The sequence below is a fragment of the Lutjanus erythropterus genome, chromosome 17, assembly GCF_056507025.1.
Source record: "Lutjanus erythropterus isolate fLutEry1 chromosome 17, fLutEry1.hap2, whole genome shotgun sequence".
Lineage (NCBI taxonomy): Eukaryota > Metazoa > Chordata > Actinopteri > Lutjaniformes > Lutjanidae > Lutjanus > Lutjanus erythropterus.
This window is the reverse complement of record NC_139333.1, coordinates 272,325-295,098: the sequence shown is the minus strand read 5'-3', so window position 1 is coordinate 295,098 and position 22,774 is coordinate 272,325. Positions and strand designations below refer to the sequence as shown.

The following is a 22,774-nucleotide window of genomic DNA, read 5'->3' as shown; positions in this document are numbered from 1 at the left end:
TCTCTGATTGGATGACTCTTGCAGCAGAGCTCTCTGGGAGTCGTAGTTGAGGACTTTGACGGTGCACAACAGTCTGTAGAATATGATGCCAACTTTGGTTCCCAAGGAAAACCTGCTGTTTCTTGGTTCCAGCTCAGAAGTTCAGGTTATAGTCTAAATCCTCCAAATGGTTCAGAGTTCTGTGAAGGAACTGAAACTGGTCCAGTTCCATGTTAGCAGAATAGACACTGAAAGCATTTCGATTGGTTGAAACCATGAATTTAATTTATGTTTCTGAAAGTTGTAAATGTGTACATTAACATGTTGTTGCTTTGTAAAATTTAATAGATAATATTTTTCATTTGTTTGCAAAGTAATAAAATACATAGACGTTTGTAAGAAGGAGCTCATTGGTCAGCTTCCATCCAGTGTCTTTTACTGAGCCTTAAAGGAACAGGTCAACATTTTGAGCCTAAGCATGTGGTCACATGACACTTCTGACACATCACATGGCAACCAACCAATCAGCAACCTGTCTGATACTGACTTAACAATCACAAAGGCCTTGTTCAGACCGTGAGCCATTTTTTTTAACACGTCCACATCGTATCCAGATAAACCAAATGAAATGTGATTTTTGGATTCATCAGGAGGTGGTTTTCGATTGGATTTCTGCAGATGTGTCGCAGTTCAGACACTCAAATCAGTCAGACGTCAAATCTAAAGTCTAAAGATGGAGGCGTATAAGTACGATCAAGAGTGTCTTTATAAACTGCTTAATAATATGTTTTAATCCCATGGTTAACATAAATGCCATAAGTTAATAATTAATATACACATTAGTTAACTATTAATAAACTTTTAGTTGATGGTTATTGTTTAAGTTCTAGTGTTAAATTAAATTCATTATTGTTGGATTGTCAAGGGGGCTTTTTTTTCCACAATAAATTGACTCCAAAAACACAAACGGTGAACTCGATGGAGTTCCACAGATGACCTGTGGAGGGCAGCAGGAGGCCTTTGCTGTGTCAAGTCTGCCGCAGAGGTTCGCAGAAGAAGAAGCAGGAGGAGAAGCAGAAGAAGAAGAAGAAGCAGTCTGCTGTAGTTTGTTGTCAACAGCTCGTGTCAGAGTTTTTTTTCCCTCTTTAATCAGTTTAATCTCATAAACAAACTGAACAAACGGAGCTTAACCTCCGCTAGCCTGTGTTAGCCTCTGTTAGCCTGTGTTAGCGGCTGTATCAGCGGTTTTGCTGTTAGCATTAGCCTCTGTTAGCCTGTGCTAGCCCGTGTTAGCCTGTGCTAGCGGCTGTATCAGCGGTTTTGCTGTTAGCATTAGCCTCTGTTAGCCTGTGCTAGCAGCAGGATGAGCTCCTCCTCCGGGTTCCTGCTCACTCAGCTGGCCGCCGTCATGGAGTCTCTGGTCCACGCTGCGGTGGCGGAGCTGAAGGAGCTGCTGGAGGACAGCCTGGAGGTCCACACCGGAGAGGAGACACCTCTGTCGGCCAGACTGCAGGCCAACAGCCGGAACAAGACGGTGAGGAGCGGGGAGGCTGGAGATCAGACACGGATCATGTGTTTGAACTTTGTTTCTAATCAATCATGGTTAAATTAAACTTAAATGAAAGATTAAAATGTTTAATTCCAGTTTCAGTGTGAGTGAATAATTTGAGTTTCAGTGAAATTAATTATTTACCGATTCTGATACCTGAACTTTGCATATCGGCCGGAACAGGGAGCCGATCTGAGTCATTCTGCTGAACTGGTTCAAACTGGTGTCCAACAACCAAAAAACACACTAAAAAATCATAAAAATGTGTAATTTTCAGTAATCTATTGTTAAGTATTGTAATCCAAATAATCTGTGAGACAGCATTAATTTTAAAATGTATAAATTCATCATCTGTTAACTGATGAGCATCTTGGAGACTGTCTCAAAATGACCTAAAATTTACTCATTTAATCCTTTATTTGGGAGAAATTAACAACATTTTAGTCCAGTTATGCAAATTAGCATTTATTACCATTTACTGTTATATCACACCTGATACCAGATGGACTCTTTTTTTTAAGAAGAAGAAGAAGAACCCTAACCCTAACCTCTGACCTCTGACCTGTGTCAGGTGCAGTTCGCTGCTGTCATGGAGACTCTGGGGAACGAGGCTCTGGGGAAGATCATCAACATTGTGGACGAAGCCAAACTGCTGGTGGAGCTGAGGAGCGGGAGGGGGGCCAAGAGACCGCAGACCAGCGTCCTCAACATCCTCAACAACGCACGTGTCGGTACGTATGCAGGCCCCGCCCCCCTGCCAATCACAAAACATCAATCAGGAAAGCCACCGCACAATGACGTCATGCTAATGTCGAGTGTGATTTGTCCGTCACAGAAGTCGAACACTCGTACGGAGTCCGACACGAGAACTCTGACACAGATCAAACCACTCAGGTAAGACCCTCATCACCTGTTCACCAGTGATGCGTTCACTGACCTCACTGTGATGTTTGTACATTGTGTCACCGCAGACCAGACCAGAGGAACCAACAGGAAGTGATGGTCAGTTTGTCCTGGCGGTCACGGTCAAAGACGAACATGGAAACATTGATTTGGGAGCCATCGCTGAGAGTGAGTACCTCGACCGCTCACAGCTCCTGCAGAAGCTTTTATGTCAAACACATCAAGTAAAACAGGCCAGTTTGTCAAAATAATTGTACAGTGATGGGAATTTCCAGTATATGTCAGCATCAAGCTAATGCGCTAAGTTGAGAATCATTTTTTCTGATTTGATTATTTAAATATATTTTTGGGGTCATGATGTGGTTCTTTCTTTTAAGGATCCTGATTCTGTGTTTTTACGATTCCTGAATAATTTTTAAAATATATTTCTATATAAATAACTTGCACTTACTGTAATGGAAATTAGCATTGCAGTGTTATTGTTTAACATAAATCTAAACTGTTAAATGTGACCAATCAGCAGGACACGTAATATTTAATTTATTTCAACACGGTTTAATCTCCTACAGGTCTCATTGTTCAAAACATAGAATAAATAACCACTTCACTCATCCTGTTCCCACCTGAACCCACTGTGTCTTCATCGTCCCCGAGTCAGAGTCCTGCTCAGAGCCGCTGTAAACCACTTCACTGATGTTCCCCGTCGTCAGACTGTCCTTTGTCTTTCTCTGAGGCTGTGCCCCACTCTAAAAGGACCGCTAACTGAGCTAACTAGCTCATGGTAGCCACAGCACAGTTAGCATCAGTGCTAAAAGCCACTGGCTTCAGTGTTACGAGAGAAAATGTCCACGTATGAATGGAGAGGAGACGCTCCTGATAGGAGGAGGAGGAGGAGGAGGAGGAGTTTTTCTGGCACTAATGAATAAATGCAGACGTGGTCGACTGACACTCTTCTCATGGTTTAGGGGGCAGATTTAAGGCCAACAACTAGTAGAGCCTCACGGCAGCTTACAAAAGTGGCCAATCAGGAAAGCTACCACACGATGATGTCATACTAATGTCAAGTGTGATTTGTTCGTCACAGAAGTCGAACACTCGTACGGAGTCCGACATGAGAACTCTGACACAGACCGATCCACTGAGGTAAGATCCTCCTCTCGTCCGCCTGTTCATCAGTGATGCGTTCACTGACCTGACTATGACGTCTGTACGTTGTGTCACCGCAGACCGAACCAGAGGAAGCAGCAGGAAGTGACGGTCACTTTGTCCTGGCGGTCACCATTAAAGATGAACACGAAAACCTCGACCTGGGAACCATCGCTGAGAGTGAGTACCTCAGTGATTCCCAAACTTCAGAACGCCAAGGCCCGTAAAAATATGTTACCCATTTTTAATGACCTCTCACGGTCCACCTGCTGCAGCTAACAGTCTGCAGCTGTTAGTTTGTTTCTCCAGATCAGATGAAATATCTGCCTTAAAGCCACTTTATGTTTAATGTGAAGATAAAATAGGTCAGTTTGCTGTGTGTCAGTTGGCGGCGGAGTCTCTCTGCTACTGTGGTGAGCTTCTTCTGTCTTCCTGGACTTGTAACGATGGCGACTGAAACGGAGCGTATCGTGTTGGAGCTAATGGTAACAACAGTTACTTTTGCAGAAAAGAGAATATGGCGAAGAAGATGGTGAGAACGACCATCGAACCGATCGAGGCAGTGTATCCAGGAAATACATAGCAACCAAGTGGACCAATCACAGCTGCTGCGGTCTGCGTCACTGGGACGTCTAGTGACATTTGGAGGCGGGCAGGTGCACATTTGGCTATAGTATAGGATACTCGGCTACGATGTAGGCACAGCATTGGTTCAAGTATAGATCAGCCTTTACCGGGAACCACCATCATCCAAGAACTTGAGTGGAACCCGAACGTCAGCTCCCTCACCAGGAAGAGGTCATGCCTAGATGGGAATACTTGATTTTTGAAACTCTTTAAGATTTGTACGCTTTGTTTCTTCAGTGTGCAAATTGTACAAACTGTGTTTTACAATGTTACAACACTGTGATTCAGATCTGAGTAGATTTTGAGACAGAAAACATTCGGTCAAGGTTGGACAAAGATCATGGATTGGGTTAATAAGATCACTCTGGGAGATCCTTCATTGGTCTGCGGTTCCCTTCTAGGCACAACCCCAAGAAAGACCAGAGGAGAAGAAGTAAGTTCAATCTGGCAAAGACCATGATGGTTTATTTCTACACCACTGCTGCTGCCTCTGCCATCTATCCAGGACCTGTACCCCTACAGGACCCTGAGGCAAGCAGTAAAAATTGTGCCAGACCCCTCCCTCCCAAAAACAGAGACTCTTTGAGTCACTGCCTGCAACAGACTGCAGTCCATCAAGACCAAAAGCTCCTGCCACAACTGCAGCTGGCCTCATCAACAAGGCCAAAGACTCACACTGACCCACAGTGTGTTTGGCTTAGCTTAGCACGCTGACTAGAGGCAGAGGGAACCTGCAAGTCTGCCAGCTCAGAGTAGTCATAACCATCAAAACCATTTTTCTTTCATAAGGAAAGAAAACAGAAAAATACACAAATTGTGCGTCATTCCCCAACCAGAAAGCCTGGATGAATGAACAGGTGAGGGCTCTATCCTTTCCGGCAGGTGACAGGAAGCTCACGGCGCCGCCAGAGCAAACCTGAAAGGTGACATCAGAGAGACCTCAATACCAACACCAATATACAGAAGTCTCACTCTGCAGGTTTAAAACACAAATGAAAAGAGAAAATAAATTCACCTTCCAGCAAACTGACAGGTGATCTGTAAACTGTTGTCTGTTCTCTGTCTGATTTTAGTTTAGTCACAGCTTGTGTTTTTTCTTCCAGGAGCTCGAGTTGAAGCTGCTCAGCCAGTGACCTCTGACCTCCAGCCACAGAAAGTTCCCAGTGTGCCAGAGTTTGTTCTGCAGAGCGTGACGTGGAAGTACTTCATGTGTACGGTGTGCAGTAAATCCTTCACTTCTCAGAGCAACCTGAAGTCTCATTACCTCATCCACACGGGCGAGAAGCCGTTTACCTGCAGCGAGTGTGGCAGAGCTTTCCGTCAGCGGCAGGGTCTGCAGAGTCACATGAGGACGCACACTGGCGAGCGGCCGTATGAGTGTCCGCAGTGCGGGAAGTGTTTCTCCAAGCAGACGCAGCTCAAGACGCATTCCATCATTCACACCGGGGAGAAGCCACATGGCTGCGAGGTGTGCGGCCGCCGCTTCAACCTGCTGCAGAACCTGCACCGTCATGCACACACCCACACCGGCAAGAAGATCTTCATCTGCCGCATCTGTGGGAAGGGCTTCACCCGCGCCGTCACGCTCAAAACACATGAGCTCATCCACACAGGACAGAAGCCCTTCAAATGTGAGGAGTGCCCCAAAACCTTCCGCCACGCCGTCAACCTCAAGAACCACCAGAGGATCCACAGTGGTGTGCGACCGTTCAGCTGCGACCTCTGCGGGAAGAGCTTCCGCCAATCAGTGAACCTGAAGATCCACCGGAGGATCCACACCGGCGAGCGTCCGTTCAGCTGCCAGGAGTGCGGCAAGACGTTCAGCCAGCAGAGCAGTCTGATCTCACACGGCCGCACGCACTCCGAAGAGCGGCCGTTCGCCTGCAGCTTCTGTGACAAGAAGTTCAACAACGCCAACAGCCTGAAGCTGCACCTGCGCGTCCACACCGGAGAGAAACCGTACAGCTGCGACATCTGCGGCAAGAGCTTCAGCCAGGGCAGCCACCTGAGGACGCACAAGAGGCACGTCCATGCCGGCGGCAAGCAATACATCTGTGACAAGTGTGGGAAGAGATACTCGGACCAACGCAACCTGAAGCTGCACAAGTGCGGCTACGCGTGAACGTAACCATGTTGGCTTTGACAGATGTCTGGAATAAAACCAGGGCTGGTCCAGATGGCAGCAGTTACCGAGCCTCACTTTGGTTGTTGGTGTTTTGTCGCTCTGCTCGTGATGAAGCTTCTGTCCCTGTCAGTGAAGCGGCGGTCTGAAAGCAGTGCCTCCTCTCCACCAAATTAGCTTTGATTCTTGAACCAGTTCCATTCAAGCTGCTTAGAACCTTGGTGCGATCAGAATCAGTCCTCATTTCCACCTGTTTTGAGTGGAGCCGTTGTAATGAAGGATGTCATCCACAGGGTGGCGCTGTAAACCTGTAGAATATGACACGGCCCCTTCGGTTGCCAAGGAAGACCTGCTAGTCTTTAGTTCTTGCTGGGAACCATGTTTCATGTTCCACACCAGTTCATTTGTTGGTGGAAATGCTCAGAAAGGTTCATAATTAGGTTCTTGAACCACAACGAGAAACACAGAAGGCTCTACCCACCAAATTAGCTCTGGTTCTTGAACAGGTTCTGTAGAATACTTGGAACCTTTCATTGTGATCAAAGATGTCGGGGTGCTGCACAGTCTACCAGATATAACATGGCTTCTTTGCTTTCCTCAGAAAACCTGCTATTTTTTTTAGTTTCCAGCTTGGAACCAACATGGAACTGGCCCCGTTCCTGTTTGGGTTCTTCATTCTGAACCCTTCTAAGCGTTTGTACCAAAATAAAGTGGACCAGAATGTGAAAATCGGGTTTTTCTTTGGAGCCGAAGTGGGTGTTTTATCTTCTCCAGGTCGCGGTGCCCTCTGTTGATGAAGAACTTTGATTACAATGGTTCTTCTCAGAACCGGTGGAAACGCAGATTTTAAGAATTTAATTTAATGGAGCATAAATTTGGAAGGGACCTGATGTTCCCAAGGTAAAGCTGCTATTTTTGGTTCCTGTGTGCAACCAACTTTTCTGAACAAATTTCTTTTTGGTGCTCAAAAAGAATCAGCAGAAACTAGTGCGAGTTTCACACAGACCAACAGAACGTCCCCGGCGGGGAATGAATCATCATCATATTCATATAAATGACACTTTCTTAGGTTGAACCTAAATATAAAAGAAAATATAAAAACTTGAATGTTTATTGTTTATGATATAATACTTGAATTGCTGTTTTAATCTGTTTAACTAATCAGATAATTAGATGAAGTGGGTGGGGCCAGTGGTTCAGGAAGTCTTAAAACAGTTTAAACACTACATTACCCATGAACCTCAGAGTACGTTGCCAGGGAAACGGCACCATCAAGAGCTGTGACATCAGAATTATATCATTGAATTTTCTGACAGATGAGCCTGCTGCCTGGGAACAGCATGAAGCTCTCTGATTGGAATATTCTGACAGCAAAGCTCTGTGGGAGTCGTAGTCGGGGAGTCAGTGTGTGACCTTTGACCTTTTCCAGCTCAGCTTCTCCTGGTTTGTTGCGATGTTGAAGCTGCGTTTCAAACCTCAGAGTTTTTCTTTTTACTGTCAGTCCTGTCTGCAGCTGCTCTGATGCAAAACACACTAATTCAGATGAGACGGCTTCCAAACCTCGTGACCTTTGACCCCGTCACTCAAACGTCCGTCACCGTCTGTAGTTACTGTGGTGATTTTTGCAGGAATCTGCACCAAACAAAGATGTTTTCTTTGGTCTGTAGAATCTGACATGCAGGTCCGGGCCACGTTCCAAATCTGTCTGTGACACATTAAACAGTGTCATTGTGTGAGTGTTGGAATGCGCCCTGAGAGTGGATGTCTGATATAAGCCCCACCCACTGAAGCTCTGTATTCTGATTGGTTGATGCCATGAATTTAATTCGTTAATTATGTCGCTGAAATAGTCTGTAAATGTGTACATAATTCACATTGATGCTTTTTATAATTTAATAGATGATATTTTACATTTATTTGCAAAATAAAAAATTTAAAAAATGCAAATATCACGTCTCACATCTGTCTCACATCTGTCTCACATCTGTCTGTGCATCCAGCTGCTGTTCCTGAGCCTTAAAGCAACAGTATGTTGTGACATGACACTTCTGAGATGTAGTATTCCGGTATTGTAGTATTGACGCAGTATTTATTAATAATAAACTTTATTTATAGACTTTTTATACAACAGTTACAAAGTGTTTCACAGTTAATGAAGCAAGTAAACAAAAGCAACAATAACAGTAATTTAACAGTAAACAGTGCAGGTACACAAAAACACGGCAGAACTGAATAAATATCAGACAGATATTTAGATATAATAAGTTTTATTTTACACAAATTCCACAATGTCAGTTTTTATTGTTTAATTACAGTAACAAAAATATGCAAATGTGCAAAATACCTGATCTGTAAAGGTTTGATTCCATATATGCTATATATATATATATATATATATATATATATATATATACATATATACATATATATGTACAGTAAAATCAAATATACAATATATATACATATATGACACAAATGCAAAACTACCAACCACCAAAACAAAAAACTTTAATCAAATTACAGTTAAATAATAATAAAAAAAAAGACATTCAGTCATTCAGTATTAAGTTCATTCTTCACCTTTATAATGATAATACTTTGCAGGAGCAATATTGTTGTTATTTTCATAAAACATCTCATATTTTTTAAATTATTTTAATAGACAGATAAACAGGTAAAGAATAACACCACATAAAAATCAAATCAGATTTAATTACCCATGAAGAAGATAAGATGGAAATGTGACAAGAACATAAAATGTATAAAATTCAATTTAAAACAGGAAGCACATAATAAAATCACTGTAATGAGAAACATACATTTTCTAAACCAACTGAAAATTGGATCGTACAAAAACAGAATAGAAAAAAATAGAATGCTTTAAAAAAATATATTTTGAAATAACAGAACAGATTAATTCACTTGACTTCAGGTGGTTTCATCAAATATAAAAACGCGATTTTCTTTTTTTTATTAACTTGCAATAATAAAATAAGCATCAAATTAACATCAATCAAAAACATGTAAAGATGGTTGTGAATCTAAAAAATTTTTTATCAATAAATAATTTTCCAAATATAATAAAATAACAACACTGTTTATTTGTTTGTCATGATGTCAGAACAAATTTAAACTTTACCTTTGACAAATTCCAGGACGTCCACTCATCCATCATCGACGTCAGGCTGACGTAACCTTCTCTACGTCACCGGACCTCTTAACATGGCGCCTCTCTACCGCGGACTCACCTGTCACCGCCGAGGATGAGCGCAGCACAGAGAGACACCCGGAGAGCGGCCGGACCGAGCGCCTCTCTGCCGGCCTGAGGGCTCTGTGTCCCGGTATGACGCTCCCGAGGACTCCGCTGTCTGGTCACCGAGGAGGAGCAGCCGACCCCGGGTGTGTTTCTGCCGAGCACCGCTGACAGGAGATCCAGAGAGGTGAGAGGAGAACCGACAAGTTACCGACAACAAGACCGGAAACCAGCGGGAGCAACCTTCAAAATAAAAGTTGATATGACAAGACAGATGACAAGTGGGGGAAACTTTCAAAATAAAACCTGGAATATTACCTGATCGATATATTAATAACTAATAAAACAAGAGTTTCAAAATAAAACCTAGAATATGACAAGACAAGAAACCAGCAGGAGCAACCTTCAAAATAAAACCTAGAATATTCCAATACTGGTAACCAGTGGGGTTACCTTCAAAATAAAACCTGAATGATCTGTTAATAAATGATAAAAGCATACCTTCACAATAAAACCGGATATAAAAAGACTGAAAATCATGCCGTTTGCCTTCAAAATAAAACCTGAAATATATGTTAATAATTAATCAAATCAGACCTTAAAAGTAAAGCTAATATAACAAGACCAGACATCAATGGGATCACCTTCACAATAAAACCTAATATAACATGAACAGAAACCAGTGGGGCTTATCTACAAAATAAAACCTGTTTTATGACAAAACCAGAAACCAGGGAGATCACTTGCAAAATAAAACTTGGAATATCAACGCAAACCAGGGGGATTTATCTTCAAAATGAAATGTGTAATGTCACCTGAATGATATGTTAATGACTACACCTTCAAAATAAAACTACACCTTCAAAATAAAACAGGATATGTGTGTTTGTCAGCTTCAGACTGTCGTGGATGTTGGAGTGAAATGGAAAGACGTGATGATGAGTCAGCGGTGACTATGAACGAGTCCTCACCGTGTCATCATCATCAGCCGTCCTCCTCTGTTGATGTCGTCGCCCGAAGGAATTCCATCTGTCCAGATGCAGAGCAGGTCACATGTTCAGGAGACGGCGAGGAGGTGGCGTCTGGCACTCCAACGCAGTGTGTGGATCTTGTCGCCTGCACGCTCTGCCTGAGAGGACCAATCAGACAGTGCTCTGACGTCAGGATGGCAGGTGATGATCAGGAGGCGGGGCTTAGTCTGAAAGATGATGTCACGCAAACAGAGAGGATCAGTCCAAATATGGAAGTGAAGTGTTCCTCAGTGTGCTCAGGCAGCATGGCGTCCTGCACGGGCCGCTGTCTTAGACTGGAGGGTGAGGGTCACAGTGGGGGCGGGGCTACCTGTCAGATGGATTCAAACCCTGTGACCATCACCTCAGACTCCTACTCAGACACACAAGAGGGGGGTTTGACCTCTGATCCACTGGAGGTCATCTCTGATGATGACGCCTTCATCACGGAGCCACCGCCACCTGGCGAGCCACACCTCCCCGTCACCACTGCTCCATCCAAGAACACGTACGAGTGCACTCGCAGGCAGAGCGCTCCAGGTCAGCTGGGTCAAGATGGCGGAGGGTCAGAGTCTGAGCTGCAGTCCAGAAGGCCGGGCATCGTCGAGTACTTCAGCAGGTAAGTCAGACACGAGGCTGATCAATACTAGATCAATACTAGATCAATATTAGATCAATACAGGGCTTGTACTGAAAATGATCACTAATAGATTTACAGGTCAGGCTGATAGTCGTTGATAGTTTGGTTTTATTAATGTTTTTAGGCTTTTCTGAGTGACGTTGTTGGAGGAAGTGAAAACTGCAAAAGAAAGTTGGTTTTTTTTTATATATATATAATTTATTATAGTCAAAGGCAACTTGTTCCAGGGAGAACAGAACCTCACTCTGTTCTGAATGTTCTAAGTAACATCACCAAGAAGGGTCACAAGTACAAAAACAAAAAGACAAAATCTGCTTTATTTGTAGATGAAGACGTGCACAGAGCTGAAGCTGATAAATGTCAATAACAACGACAAACTTCTGCTTTTCAGTTCCTGTGATGAAATTTAAAAAATATATAGATAATAAATAAAACAAAACTCTGACTGGGTTCATTCAGACAAACAGCTTTGATGTCAAATTTGAGGAAAAGTTGCAGAGTTTAGACAAAATTGCAGGGCGACCAGACTTTACAGGGATTGGATGAGTTTGTTTGAATTGTTGTGATGTCAGCGTCACAGTTTCCTGGAGAGACTGAATAATTATTGATTCCAATTATTGATTCCAGCAGATGAAACAGAAGCATCCAGATTCAGAGAGATTTATGGGAGTTTGGGGTTTGTGACCAGAGAAATGTAGGTTTCTTTTTAGTATCAAAATGCATTCTGGGAAATGTAGTAAATCTGTAATACCAAGAGGTGATGATTGAAACTAAACTTATCTCTGTGTGTGTGTGTGTGTGTGTGTGTGTCTGTGTGTGTGTGTGTGTGTGTGTGTGTGTGTGTGTGTGTGTCTGTGTCTGTGTCTGTGTGTGTGTGTCTGTGTGTGTGTGTGTGTGTGTCTGTGTCTGTGTGTGTGTGTGTGTGTGTGTGTGTGTGTGTCTGTGTCTGTGTCTGTGTGTGTGTGTGTGTGTGTGTGTGTGTGTGTGTGTGTGTCTGTGTCTGTGTGTGTGTGTGTGTGTGTGTGTGTGTGTGTCTGTGTCTGTGTGTGTGTGTGTGTGTGTGTGTGTGTGTGTGTGTCTGTGTCTGTGTCTGTGTGTGTGTGTGTGTGTGTGTGTGTGTGTGTCTGTGTGTGTGTGTGTGTGTGTGTGTGTGTCTGTGTCTGTGTCTGTGTCTGTGTGTGTGTGTGTGTGTGTGTGTGTGTCTGTGTCTGTGTCTGTGTGTGTGTGTGTGTGTGTGTGTGTGTGTGTGTGTGTGTCTGTGTCTGTGTCTGTGTCTGTGTGTGTGTGTGTGTGTGTGTGTGTGTGTGTCTGTGTGTGTCTGTGTGTGTGTGTGTGTGTGTGTGTGTGTGTGTGTGTCTGTGTCTGTGTCTGTGTCTGTGTGTGTGTGTCTGTGTGTGTGTGTGTGTGTGTGTGTGTCTGTGTGTGTGTGTGTGTGTGTGTGTGTGTGTGTGTCTGTGTCTGTGTGTGTGTGTGTGTGTGTGTGTGTGTGTGTCTGTGTCTGTGTCTGTGTCTGTGTGTGTGTGTGTCTGTGTCTGTGTCTGTGTGTGTGTGTGTGTCTGTGTGTGTGTGTGTGTGTGTCTGTGTGTGTGTGTGTCTGTGTGTGTGTGTGTGTGTGTGTGTGTCTGTGTGTGTGTGTGTGTGTGTCTGTGTGTGTGTGTGTGTAGCAGGAGGCAGCGCTCCGTCAGTCACAGTGTTGCCGGTTGGAAGCTGTTTGGTAAAGTTCCTCCCAAACAGAGTCCATCCAAACAGGCTTGGATCATCCAGCAGGTACGGACCGAGGAGGAGGAGGAGGAGAGGAGGAGAGGAGGAGAGGAGGAGGAGAGGAGGAGGAGGAAAGGAGGAGAGGAGGAGGAGGAGGAGGAGGAGGAGGGGAGGAGGAGAGGAGGAGGAGGAGGAGAGGAGGAGGAGGAGAGGAGGAGGAGGAGGAGAGGAGGAGGGGAGGAGGAGAGGAGGAGGAGGAGGAGAGGAGGAGGAGAGGAGGAGAGGAGGAGGAGGAGAGGAGGAGGAGTGTTTGTAATTTTTCCTCTCAGTATTTTACACACTGGGGCATAAATGTCCCATATTTCATATTCATTAAGACAAACGTATTAAAGGGACAGTGAGACGGACACAGTCCTCAGTTTGCACCATTAGTACATCGGTTTGTACATTTGTCTTTCAGGTAATATCAAGTTTGTCCACATTTTTACACACACAAACTTTTGGTAAATCTGCAGAGAGTCTGATCACAACAGCATCTAGTGGACATCAGAGGAGGTGCAGCTGATGGTTCCCAGTACAGCCAGTCACAGTGTTGTACTGGGATGTTTCAGTGTGTCTGAGTGATGTAACGCTGCCTGTTTCCCTCCAGCAGAGTGCTGAGGTCAGTCTGTCCTCGCCACGCATCCACCGCTCTACGGTACAGACTGTTTACTGCTCGTCTTCATCACGTCTTCATCATCATCCGTCTGTCTGTCTGTAGACCTGACCCTGCAGTCTTCATCAGTCTTCATCATCATCCGTCTGTCTGTCTGTAGACCTGACCCTGCAGTCTTCATCAGTCTTCATCATCATCCGTCTGTCTGTCTGTAGACCTGACCCTGCAGTCTTCATCAGTCTTCATCATCATCCGTCTGTCTGTCTGTAGACCTGACCCTGCAGTCTTCATCAGTCTTCATCATCATCCGTCTGTCTGTCTGTAGACCTGACCCTGCAGTCTTCATCAGTCTTCATCATCATCATCCGTCTGTCTGTCTGTCTGTAGACCTGACCCTGCAGTCTTCATCAGTCTTCATCATCATCCGTCTGTCTGTCTGTAGACCTGACCCTACAGTCTTCATCAGTCTTCATCATCATCCGTCTGTCTGTCTGTAGACCTGACCCTGCAGTCTTCATCAGTCTTCATCATCATCCGTCTGTCTGTCTGTAGACCTGACCCTGCAGTCTTCATCAGTCTTCATCAGTCTTCGTCGGTCTTTGTTCTGATGTGTCTTCTCTCTGTGAATTCACGTCTCCTTGCGTCTTGTTATCGTCTTTGTCCTCAGCTGTTCTGTCTCTCAGACTAGTTAACAGTCAGTCTGAACTCGTTAACTCGTGAAGTACCTGAGGGACTTTGAGACTTGACTTGGACTCATCCCATCAGTTACCTCCATCTCTGTCTGTCTGTCTCTTGTTGTCGGTTGTCGTGGTGACTGAGGCATGTCTTATGATGTCTTTACAGGAGTTTGAGGCACGGCAGGTCACAGCCCGCAGCTCTCCTACCCATCATGCCTTGGGGCAGCAGAGCAGGAGGAAGGTGGAGTTTGAGCCGCTGTCGACCACAGCGCTGATCCTGGAGGACCGACCGCCGTATGTTTGCTTCATCACTTCCTGTCTGTCAGCTCAGCGTCTACAGTGGCCACGTTGTGTCCTGACTGTGTGTGTGTGTGTGTGTGTGTGTGTGTGTGTGTGTGTGTGTGTGTGTGTGTGTGTGTGTGCAGGAACCTTCCAGCCAAGTCAGCAGAGGAGAGTCAGAGACACAGACAGCAGTACGAGCAGATGGTGGCTGGAGCCAAGAGAAGAGGTGTGTTTGTTTTAAGCTGTTGCATCTCCCACATGGGTGGAGTCTAACACCTGTTTATACATAAACACACACACACACAATTAACTCTCCTGTGTGTGTGTGTGTGTGTGTGTGTGTGTGTGTGTGTGTGTCAGAGCTGAAGGAGGCTCAGAGGAGACAGCAGCTGATGAAGGAGAAGGTCCGGCAGGAAGAGGAGATCTCCAACGCCACGACGGTCTGGAACCAACACATCCTGCCACACTGGGACACCATGTACGACCACGACCATCTCGCTTCAGATCACAGAGCCCACATCTTTTTTTATTCTATTACCCTCCTCACAAAGGCAGAGGCGACTCACAACCTGCAGCTACGTTCCTCAAAAAATACAAAGAGTACAGAATATTTTGATCCCAACCGGAGAGAAAAGATCAGATTAAGAGTTGACATTGTTACAGCACCGCTCCTCTGACTGAGGTCACATGACACTTGGTTCTTTTGATTCTGACTGAGTATGAATGTTCATGTAAGCACCACTACTGTGACGGATGTATGAAGTATAATTAACACTGGAGGTGAGGAGGAGGGGAACAAACCTCATGGTCTTAATTTCTGTGATGATGTCAGAGGTTCTCTGTGTTGTTTTCAGGAAGTCGAGTCGTCGTGCTCGGGACCTGTGGTGGTGGGGTTTACCCCCCAGCATCCGAGGACGAGTCTGGAGCCTCGCCATCGGCAATGAGCTCAACATCACTGCAGGTTTGGACAACATGGACTTTATGATGTGATTCTATCAGAAGACTGTCCACTCTTTCTGCTCCTCGTCTCCTTAACCTTCGTCCTCCTCCACTTCCTCAGAGCTGTATGAGATCTTCCTCTCCAGAGCAAAGGAGAAGTGGAGGACCCTCAGTGAGACAGAGACAGACAGTGAGTTTAACTTTTCAAAGTGAATCTCAGAGTTCAGACAGGATGTGACTCACCTGGACGTGTTTACCTGCAGACGGAGCGTCGGCGGCTGACAGAGAGTCCAATCTGGAGCTGATCACACGGGACATCTCCAGAACCTTCCCCTCGCTCTGCGTCTTCCAGAAGGTAGACCTGAGGACAGTCAAGTCAAAGATCATTACCTCTGTAATATACAAGACGTCTGGAGAGACAGGAAGTCAATTCAGGCTTTTATTTTGTAGGGTGGCCCTTACCATGACCTGTTGCAAAGCATTCTGGGAGCTTACACCTGCTACAGACCTGATGTGGGATACGTGAGTCACACACACGCAAAAGAACTTGTTCTGAAGACTGTTATTTACCTCCTACCATTAAGTTTAAATAATTTCAAGTGACTTGGACTCGTCTAGATTGACTTGACCAGAACTTGTTTGACAAGAAAATGTCTTGACTGACTGTAGACTCGATGTGGATTTAAGACTTGACTTGAGCTCACCTCAGTTGACTTGAGACTTGACTTGGACTTGTCTTAACTTCCTTAAAGCATGACGATTCGTCTCAAACGACTTGTGACTTGAGATGTTGGACTCATCTGACATCAATTCAGATTTAACTTGAACTTGAGAGCATTGAGAGGACTAGGTATGAGGGACTCGACTCGATTTGGACTTGACCCTGAAGTAAAGAGTCCACCACATTCCCACCTCTCTCTCTGTATCTCAGTCACTGTGGATGTCTCTCGTCCAGGTGCAGGGGATGTCCTTCATGGCGGCCATGTTGGTTCTGAACATGGATGAAGTGGAAGCGTTCGTCAGTTTCTCCAACCTGATCAACAGACCGTGTCAGTTGACCTTCTACAGAGTCCACCACCAGCTGGTACACACACACACACACACACACACACACACACACACACACACACACACACACACACACACTCTCTCTCTCTTTCTCTCTGTACCTGTGAGCGCCCTCATTGACCTGTCTCTCTCTCTCACTGTCTGTCTGTCTGTCTGTCTCTCTCACTGTCTGTCTGTCTGTCTCTCTCACTGTCTGTCTGTCTGTCTGTCTGTCTCTCTCTCTCTCTCATTGTCTGTCTGTCTGTCTCTCTCACTGTCTGTCTGTCTGTTTGTCTGTCTCTCTCACTGTCTGTCTGTCTGTCTGTCTGTCTCTCTCTCACTGTCTGTCTGTCTGTCTGTCTCTCTCACTGTCTGTCTGTCTGTCTCTCTGTCTGTCTGTCTGTCTGTCTCTCTCTCTCACTGTCTGTCTGTGTGTCTGTCTCTCTCTCTCACTGTCTGTCTGTCTGTCTGCCTGTCTGTCTCTCTCACTGTCTGTCTGTCTGTCTGTCTGTCTCTCTCTCTCTCTCACTGTCTGTCTGTCTGTCTGTCTCTCTCTCTCACTGTCTGTCTGTCTGTGTGTCTGTCTCTCTCTCTCACTGTCTGTCTGTCTGTCTGCCTGTCTGTCTCTCTCACTGTCTGTCTGTCTGTCTGTCTGTCTCTCTCTCTCTCTCACTGTCTGTCTGTCTGTCTGTCTCTCTCTCTCACTGTCTGTCTGTCTGTCTGTCTGTCTGTCTCTCTGTCTGTCTGTCTGTCTGTCTCTCTCTCTCACTGTCTGTCTGTGTGTCTGTCTCTCTCTCTCACTGTCTGTCTGTCTGTCTGTCTGTCTGTCTGTCTGTCTCTCTCACTGTCTGTCTGTCTGTCTCTCTGTCTGTCTGTCTGTCTGTCTGTCTCTCTCTCTCACTGTCTGTCTGTGTGTCTGTCTCTCTCTCTCACTGTCTGTCTGTCTGTCTGTCTGTCTCTCTCTCTCTCTCTCTCACTGTCTGTCTGTCTGTCTGTCTCTCTCTCTCACTGTCTGTCTGTCTGTGTGTCTGTCTCTCTCTCTCACTGTCTGTCTGTCTGTCTGCCTGTCTGTCTCTCTCACTGTCTGTCTGTCTGTCTGTCTGTCTCTCTCTCACTGTCTGTCTGTCTGTCTGTCTCTCTCTCTCACTGTCTGTCTGTCTGTCTCTCTGTCTGTCTGTCTGTCTGTCTCTCTCTCTCACTGTCTGTCTGTGTGTCTGTCTCTCTCTCTCACTGTCTGTCTGTCTGTCTGTCTGTCTGTCTCTCTCACTGTCTGTCTGTCTGTCTCTCTGTCTGTCTGTCTGTCTGTCTGTCTCTCTCTCTCACTGTCTGTCTGTGTGTCTGTCTCTCTCTCTCACTGTCTGTCTGTCTGTCTGTCTGTCTGTCTGTCTGTAGATGCTCAGGTATTTCGGGGCCTTCCAGGTGTTTTTCGAGGAGACTCTTCCTCGTCTCTTCCTTCACTTCCAGTCTTCAGGAGTGACTCCTGACCTCTACCTCATGGACTGGTGAGTCTCGGAAATTGCTAGCCTAGCTTAGCACAAATACCAGAAGCAGAGGAAAACTATTAGCCTAGCTTAGCACAAACTGCTAGAGGCAGGGGGAAATTGCTAGCCTAGCTTAGCATACAGACTGGAAGTTTAGACAGTCATAAACTCAGTGTTAAGATGCACATGAACTCTGAATACTGCAGGAAGTTCACTCATACTAACCCCGCCCATCTCCAGGATCCTGTCTTTCTACACGAAGCCCCTCCCCCTGGACGTGGCGTGCAGAGTCTGGGATGTTTTCTTCCGGGACGGGGAGGAGTTCTTGTTCAGGACAGCCCTGGGGATCCTGAGACTCTACCAGGACATCCTACTGCACATGGACCTCATCAGCATCGGTGAGTCATCACCTCAGTGACATCGCTCACCAGGTGGCCAATCAGCTTTCACAGGCATGAAACACCTGAAAATGACTTGCCTTAAAAGACTTGTGAAGACTTGTTCCTTGACTTAGACATGAACGACCTGAGACTCAAACTTGACTGGGAGTAAGCACTCAACCTAGACCTGGGATTTTACATGGACTTGTTTCAAATAAGTTGGACTCATATGGAGAGACATGAGACTTCACCTAGTCCTGTCATGAGTGATGTTAGACACGACTTGGACTAGTCACAGGTGACTTTAAAATCGACTTTAACTTGTCTTGAGTGATATGAGACTCTCCGTGGACCAACATAGTCAGTCTCTAGTTACTTGAGTGTAGATTTGAACTGACGTTGTGTAACTTAAGACCTAACCTGGACACGTCTCAAGTGGCTACTCAGACCCGTCCCAGGTGCCTTTGAGACTCAACTTGGACTTGTTGGAGGGTTGATGTTGAAGTTTTGATTTGAACTGATCTCAGGTGACTTTGAGCTTATACTCAGACTTGTTTCATGTGACTTTGTAACTTGACTTGGACTTCGGAGGTGGTGACTTGATCGTTTGACCTGGACCAGTTTCAAGTCCCTAGAATTTGGACTTACAGATTTGGACAGTAACTTGAGCCTTGACTCTGACCAGTTTCAAAAAACTTCAGGACCTTTGGACTGACTCGGCTCTGTTGCGTCCTCCTCCAGCTCAGTTCCTGTCCCGCCTCCCAGATGAAGAGCTGCTCTCTGATAGGCTGTTCTCCTGCATCTCAGCCTCGCCCCTGCTGAGCGGGAACAGGGGGTGGAGTCAGGTGAGTCACCCGACAGACAGACTGAAGAACATACGTGTAATGAGAATATTAAAAATAATTATAGATGAAAATAATAAACACATAATGAAGATAAAAAGAATAATGAGGATGTTCAGTGACCGTCTGTCTTTGTCTCTCAGGTTTTGTCCTCATGCAGAGACTCAGAGAGGAGCAGCAGCTGATCAATACACTGGATTTATCTGTTCTTGATTAAAAATGTCTTCATGAAGATTCTGACCTTCTGATTATGAAGAACACTTTACAGACTTTACTTGTACAGACTCTTAATCTAATTAATCTAATTAAAAAAAAAAAAAAAAAAAAATCAAGAATTATCTTTTATCATTTGTGTCACATTAAAGAGGTTTTTTTTTTTCTAGAAAAGCAGTTTATGACCCTTTAAAATAAAGTGGTGCCTATTTTTATTTTGACTGTTGTACAGTTTTAATATGGACCAACAGACTGTCTCTCTCTTATACTGTATTTATTAACAATAATAAAATCAATGCAATGATTCCGGGTGTTCGTTTGTTTGGTGTAATTTTACCTCCGGCCGCTGGAGGCGCTGTTGTTTCAGAGGAGGCGCAGTTCCGGTTAGTGTTTCCGGGTTATTGTTGATGTGACCCTAGTTCCCTGATCAGCACGCGTGTGGAAACAAACTACAGTTTGTCCACCAAAACACACCGACACACTTCATCACACACACCGAGGAGGGTGATAAAAGCTCGGGGTGAGACGGAGAGACTCTGCCGCCATGGGTCCGGTGAGTTAAACCGTTTAACTGTCACTGTTAAATGATGAATTTACAGAGTGGAGTTTGGTGTTTCAGCTTCATGTTGTCGCCACCTAGCATGTCTTTACTGCTACACACCAAACTCCACAGAGAAATCTGCCGATTTAAACTTCCTGTGTTCACTCTGAAAGAAAGAGACACAGAAATGATCACTGTTAAATATTGGTTTTACAGAGTGGAGTTGTGTCTGGTAGTTCTTTACTGTCTGACACCAGACTCCATAGAGAAAAATGCAATTTTAATGTTTCCGTGTTTACAGGGAAAGATAACTTCTGTATTAAACAGGTCATAAAGCATTTCCAGCAAGACATGGGTCTGTTGATAAAATCGGCATCTGCATAATTTACACTGACTGACACTAACTGAATTTCCTGGGTGTTTTGATAAAATTTATATACAGGTTATTATGATATGAAGACACTTTAATTAAGTTAATGATTTCTGTCCTGACTGTGAATCTCTTTTTCTGATAGCTTTTCAATGACTATTGTGATCGCGCAGTTATTAGAAGTAATTTTTCCAAACTTTCTGATGTAAGAATTTTCTGCTTTCCGCTCATTTTAATTTGGATCTTTTGATGTCTGCTGTGTTTCTCAGACTGAACAAACTGTTGGTTTTATTGTGGACATTTCAAACACACAAACAACAAACAGTACACAAATTATACAAAATATATCAAATTGATTGATTAAAATGAAGAAGAAAATCAAACTTACATGAGTTTCATTGTTTTATTATTATATGATCAATTTTTAACAAGTTGATTTGTTAGGAGGAAGAAACATATTTTATATCATTCTCTAAAACAGAATTAGTCATTTGTTTGCTGGTAAAATGTCATGATGATAAGATGGTAAGATTGATAATAAAACATATGTAAATGTGAGACAACACTTTCAAAATAAGAGCTCAAGTGTTTGTGGGTCAGAATTCCAGAACAAACGTCATGTTGGATTAAACTTTAAATCTTTGTATCCTTCAGGTTTTATTTGTGGTGAAGGTTTGATCTGTGAAACTATGCTGATGTTGTAGAGGCTTAACTCTCATTTCCTTCCTTCCTTCCTTCCTTCCGTCCCTGCAGCCTCGGTCAAAGAAGCGCCGGCCGACGTTCCGCCGCCTGTTGAAGACGAGCGGCGTGAAGCTGGAGAACAAACTGAAGAACCGTCAGCTGAAGCAGCAGAACGTCGCCAAGAAACAGCGCAAAGAGCAGAAGAAGCTGAGACAGGCGGTGAAGGACGCCGCCATCAGGACGCCACGCCCACTGGAGACGTACAAGAAGAGACCTGGTGAGAGACAGAGGCTGCTGATTGGCTGATTTTCAGCTTTAAAGAAACAAACTCAAACACGATCCTTAAAAAACAGTGTTCTCTCTCGACCAATAAAACCTTTTTAACAGCACGATTAGACTTTTTAAAACGATTTTCAGCTGAGTTGAATGAAGTGGCCTTGTTCTCCCATGATGCACTGCTGCGAGCTGTTTCTCACCTGTCCTGATGGTGTGACTGTGTGTCTGACAGAGGAGGAGGAGGAGGAGGAGTTCCTGGAGACTCTGCCCACAGACATGATGGAGGACGAAGATCTGCAGCAGATGACCGCCATGGCTCGACAGGCCTCCTTCATCACCAGAGACCTGTCGTCATGGTAACGCCCACACACACCTGAGATAAGGGCTTTAACTAATGAGCGTCAATTGATCTGTCGACCGTTTTCTCGATTAATTAATCTGTTGATCATTTTCTTAATTAGTCAATTAGTTGTTTGGTCCATAAAATGTCAGAAAACTTTCACTGTTCACTGCTGATGCAGAAACAGACACAGTGACTGTGGTGTGTTTGTTTTGGGCGGTGGCGCGTCCCAGCGGGCCGGTGCACGGCGGGAAGAGGCGGAGCTCAGAGGTGGTGCGGAGTTACGAGAAGGTTCCGAGGAAGATGGTGAGGACGGAGGAGAAGGAGGTGATCCACCTGCTGCCGATCAAAGACAAGAGCGGAGTCATCCCGCAGAGCGTGGAGAGAGGTACGATACACAGGATTGATCAGCGATCGATCACTCGTCAATCAGGGTAAACGTCTCCTCTGCTTGGTCTTTTTTTTTGTAGTGGTCACTAAGCAGGCGGAGGAGGAAGAGGAAGAAGAGGAGGAAGCTGCTGATGAGGAGGAGGAGGAGTCCGAAAACCGTAAGAATGACCTTTGACATTGACTTTAGGGGGTCGTGGTTGCACGTAAACGAGCGGTGATGTTTTCTGAGATTGTGACGGGATGAAGGACTTGAGACAGGAGGACACCGTAACAGATAAGATGTGGGACACAGAGACACGAGGTCTGAGACAAATCAAACTGTTATGTTGATGAGTCATGGAAGATAAATATTCAGGTACAAAGTGAGGTGACAGCAGCACACACACCGAGTAAAATCAATCAAGTGTGTAACTTTACACCAGCAGAAACCAATCAGTAAAGGGTCTGACCTGCAGTTGATCCATGTATTGATCAGACAGAAAAAAACAAGAAACAGCAACTTCATTTTTCTGAAATAAGAGTTCTGACCAAACACCTGCATGAAGGACGGTGTGAGACTTTGATTCAGATATAAAAGTGCAGTGATGATGGAGTGAGTCAACGAATCGATTAAACTGTATTTGTTATTTTAAAAAACCGTGTATTTTGTGTACGCTGTGTGTAACTGTGTCCTCCTGAGCAGAGGGGGAGACAGAGAGCTGTCAGCTGACAGCAGAGCAGAGAGAGCAGC

General features: G+C 44.8%; 3 protein-coding genes across 11 annotated transcripts in view; all 3 read left to right on the top strand.

Moving 5' to 3' along the window:
• Nucleotides 1–1,326: 1,326 nt before the first annotated feature.
• LOC146311446 (uncharacterized) lies at nt 1,327–6,379 on the top strand. Its single transcript, XM_084741359.1, has 5 exons — nt 1,327–1,513; nt 2,100–2,259; nt 2,364–2,422; nt 2,500–2,599; nt 5,308–6,379. The coding sequence occupies exons 1-5, from the start codon at nt 1,343–1,345 to the stop codon at nt 6,324–6,326; spliced, it is 1,509 nt and encodes a 502-aa protein (XP_084597485.1). The 5' UTR covers nt 1,327–1,342; the 3' UTR covers nt 6,327–6,379.
• A 3,102-nt stretch (nt 6,380–9,481) lies between these two features.
• LOC146311445 (TBC1 domain family member 12-like) lies at nt 9,482–19,534 on the top strand. Of its 9 annotated transcripts, none has more exons than XM_084741350.1 (16): nt 9,482–9,766; nt 10,473–11,208; nt 12,897–12,996; nt 13,580–13,627; nt 14,429–14,556; nt 14,688–14,770; nt 14,905–15,022; nt 15,399–15,505; nt 15,605–15,673; nt 15,747–15,838; nt 15,934–16,005; nt 16,415–16,567; nt 17,923–18,032; nt 18,252–18,409; nt 19,133–19,236; nt 19,377–19,534. In XM_084741350.1, the coding sequence occupies exons 2-16, from the start codon at nt 10,502–10,504 to the stop codon at nt 19,416–19,418; spliced, it is 2,091 nt and encodes a 696-aa protein (XP_084597476.1). In that variant the 5' UTR covers nt 9,482–9,766; nt 10,473–10,501; the 3' UTR covers nt 19,419–19,534. The 9 variants fall into 9 exon arrangements, with proteins under 9 accessions (XP_084597476.1, XP_084597475.1, XP_084597474.1 ...); XM_084741349.1 differs by having other exon boundaries at nt 12,894–12,996; nt 13,583–13,627; XM_084741348.1 differs by having other exon boundaries at nt 12,894–12,996.
• A 305-nt stretch (nt 19,535–19,839) lies between these two features.
• The window catches only part of noc3l (NOC3-like DNA replication regulator), an 8,860-nt gene continuing 5,925 nt past the window's right edge, over nt 19,840–22,774 (top strand). Inside the window, exons 1-6 of the mRNA XM_084741487.1 lie at nt 19,840–19,999; nt 21,111–21,315; nt 21,547–21,670; nt 21,888–22,042; nt 22,125–22,202; nt 22,274–22,311. Of these exons, the coding sequence (XP_084597613.1) occupies nt 19,991–19,999; nt 21,111–21,315; nt 21,547–21,670; nt 21,888–22,042; nt 22,125–22,202; nt 22,274–22,311 (609 nt within the window). The 5' untranslated portion in view covers nt 19,840–19,990. The remainder of the gene's footprint in view (nt 20,000–21,110; nt 21,316–21,546; nt 21,671–21,887; nt 22,043–22,124; nt 22,203–22,273; nt 22,312–22,774) is intronic.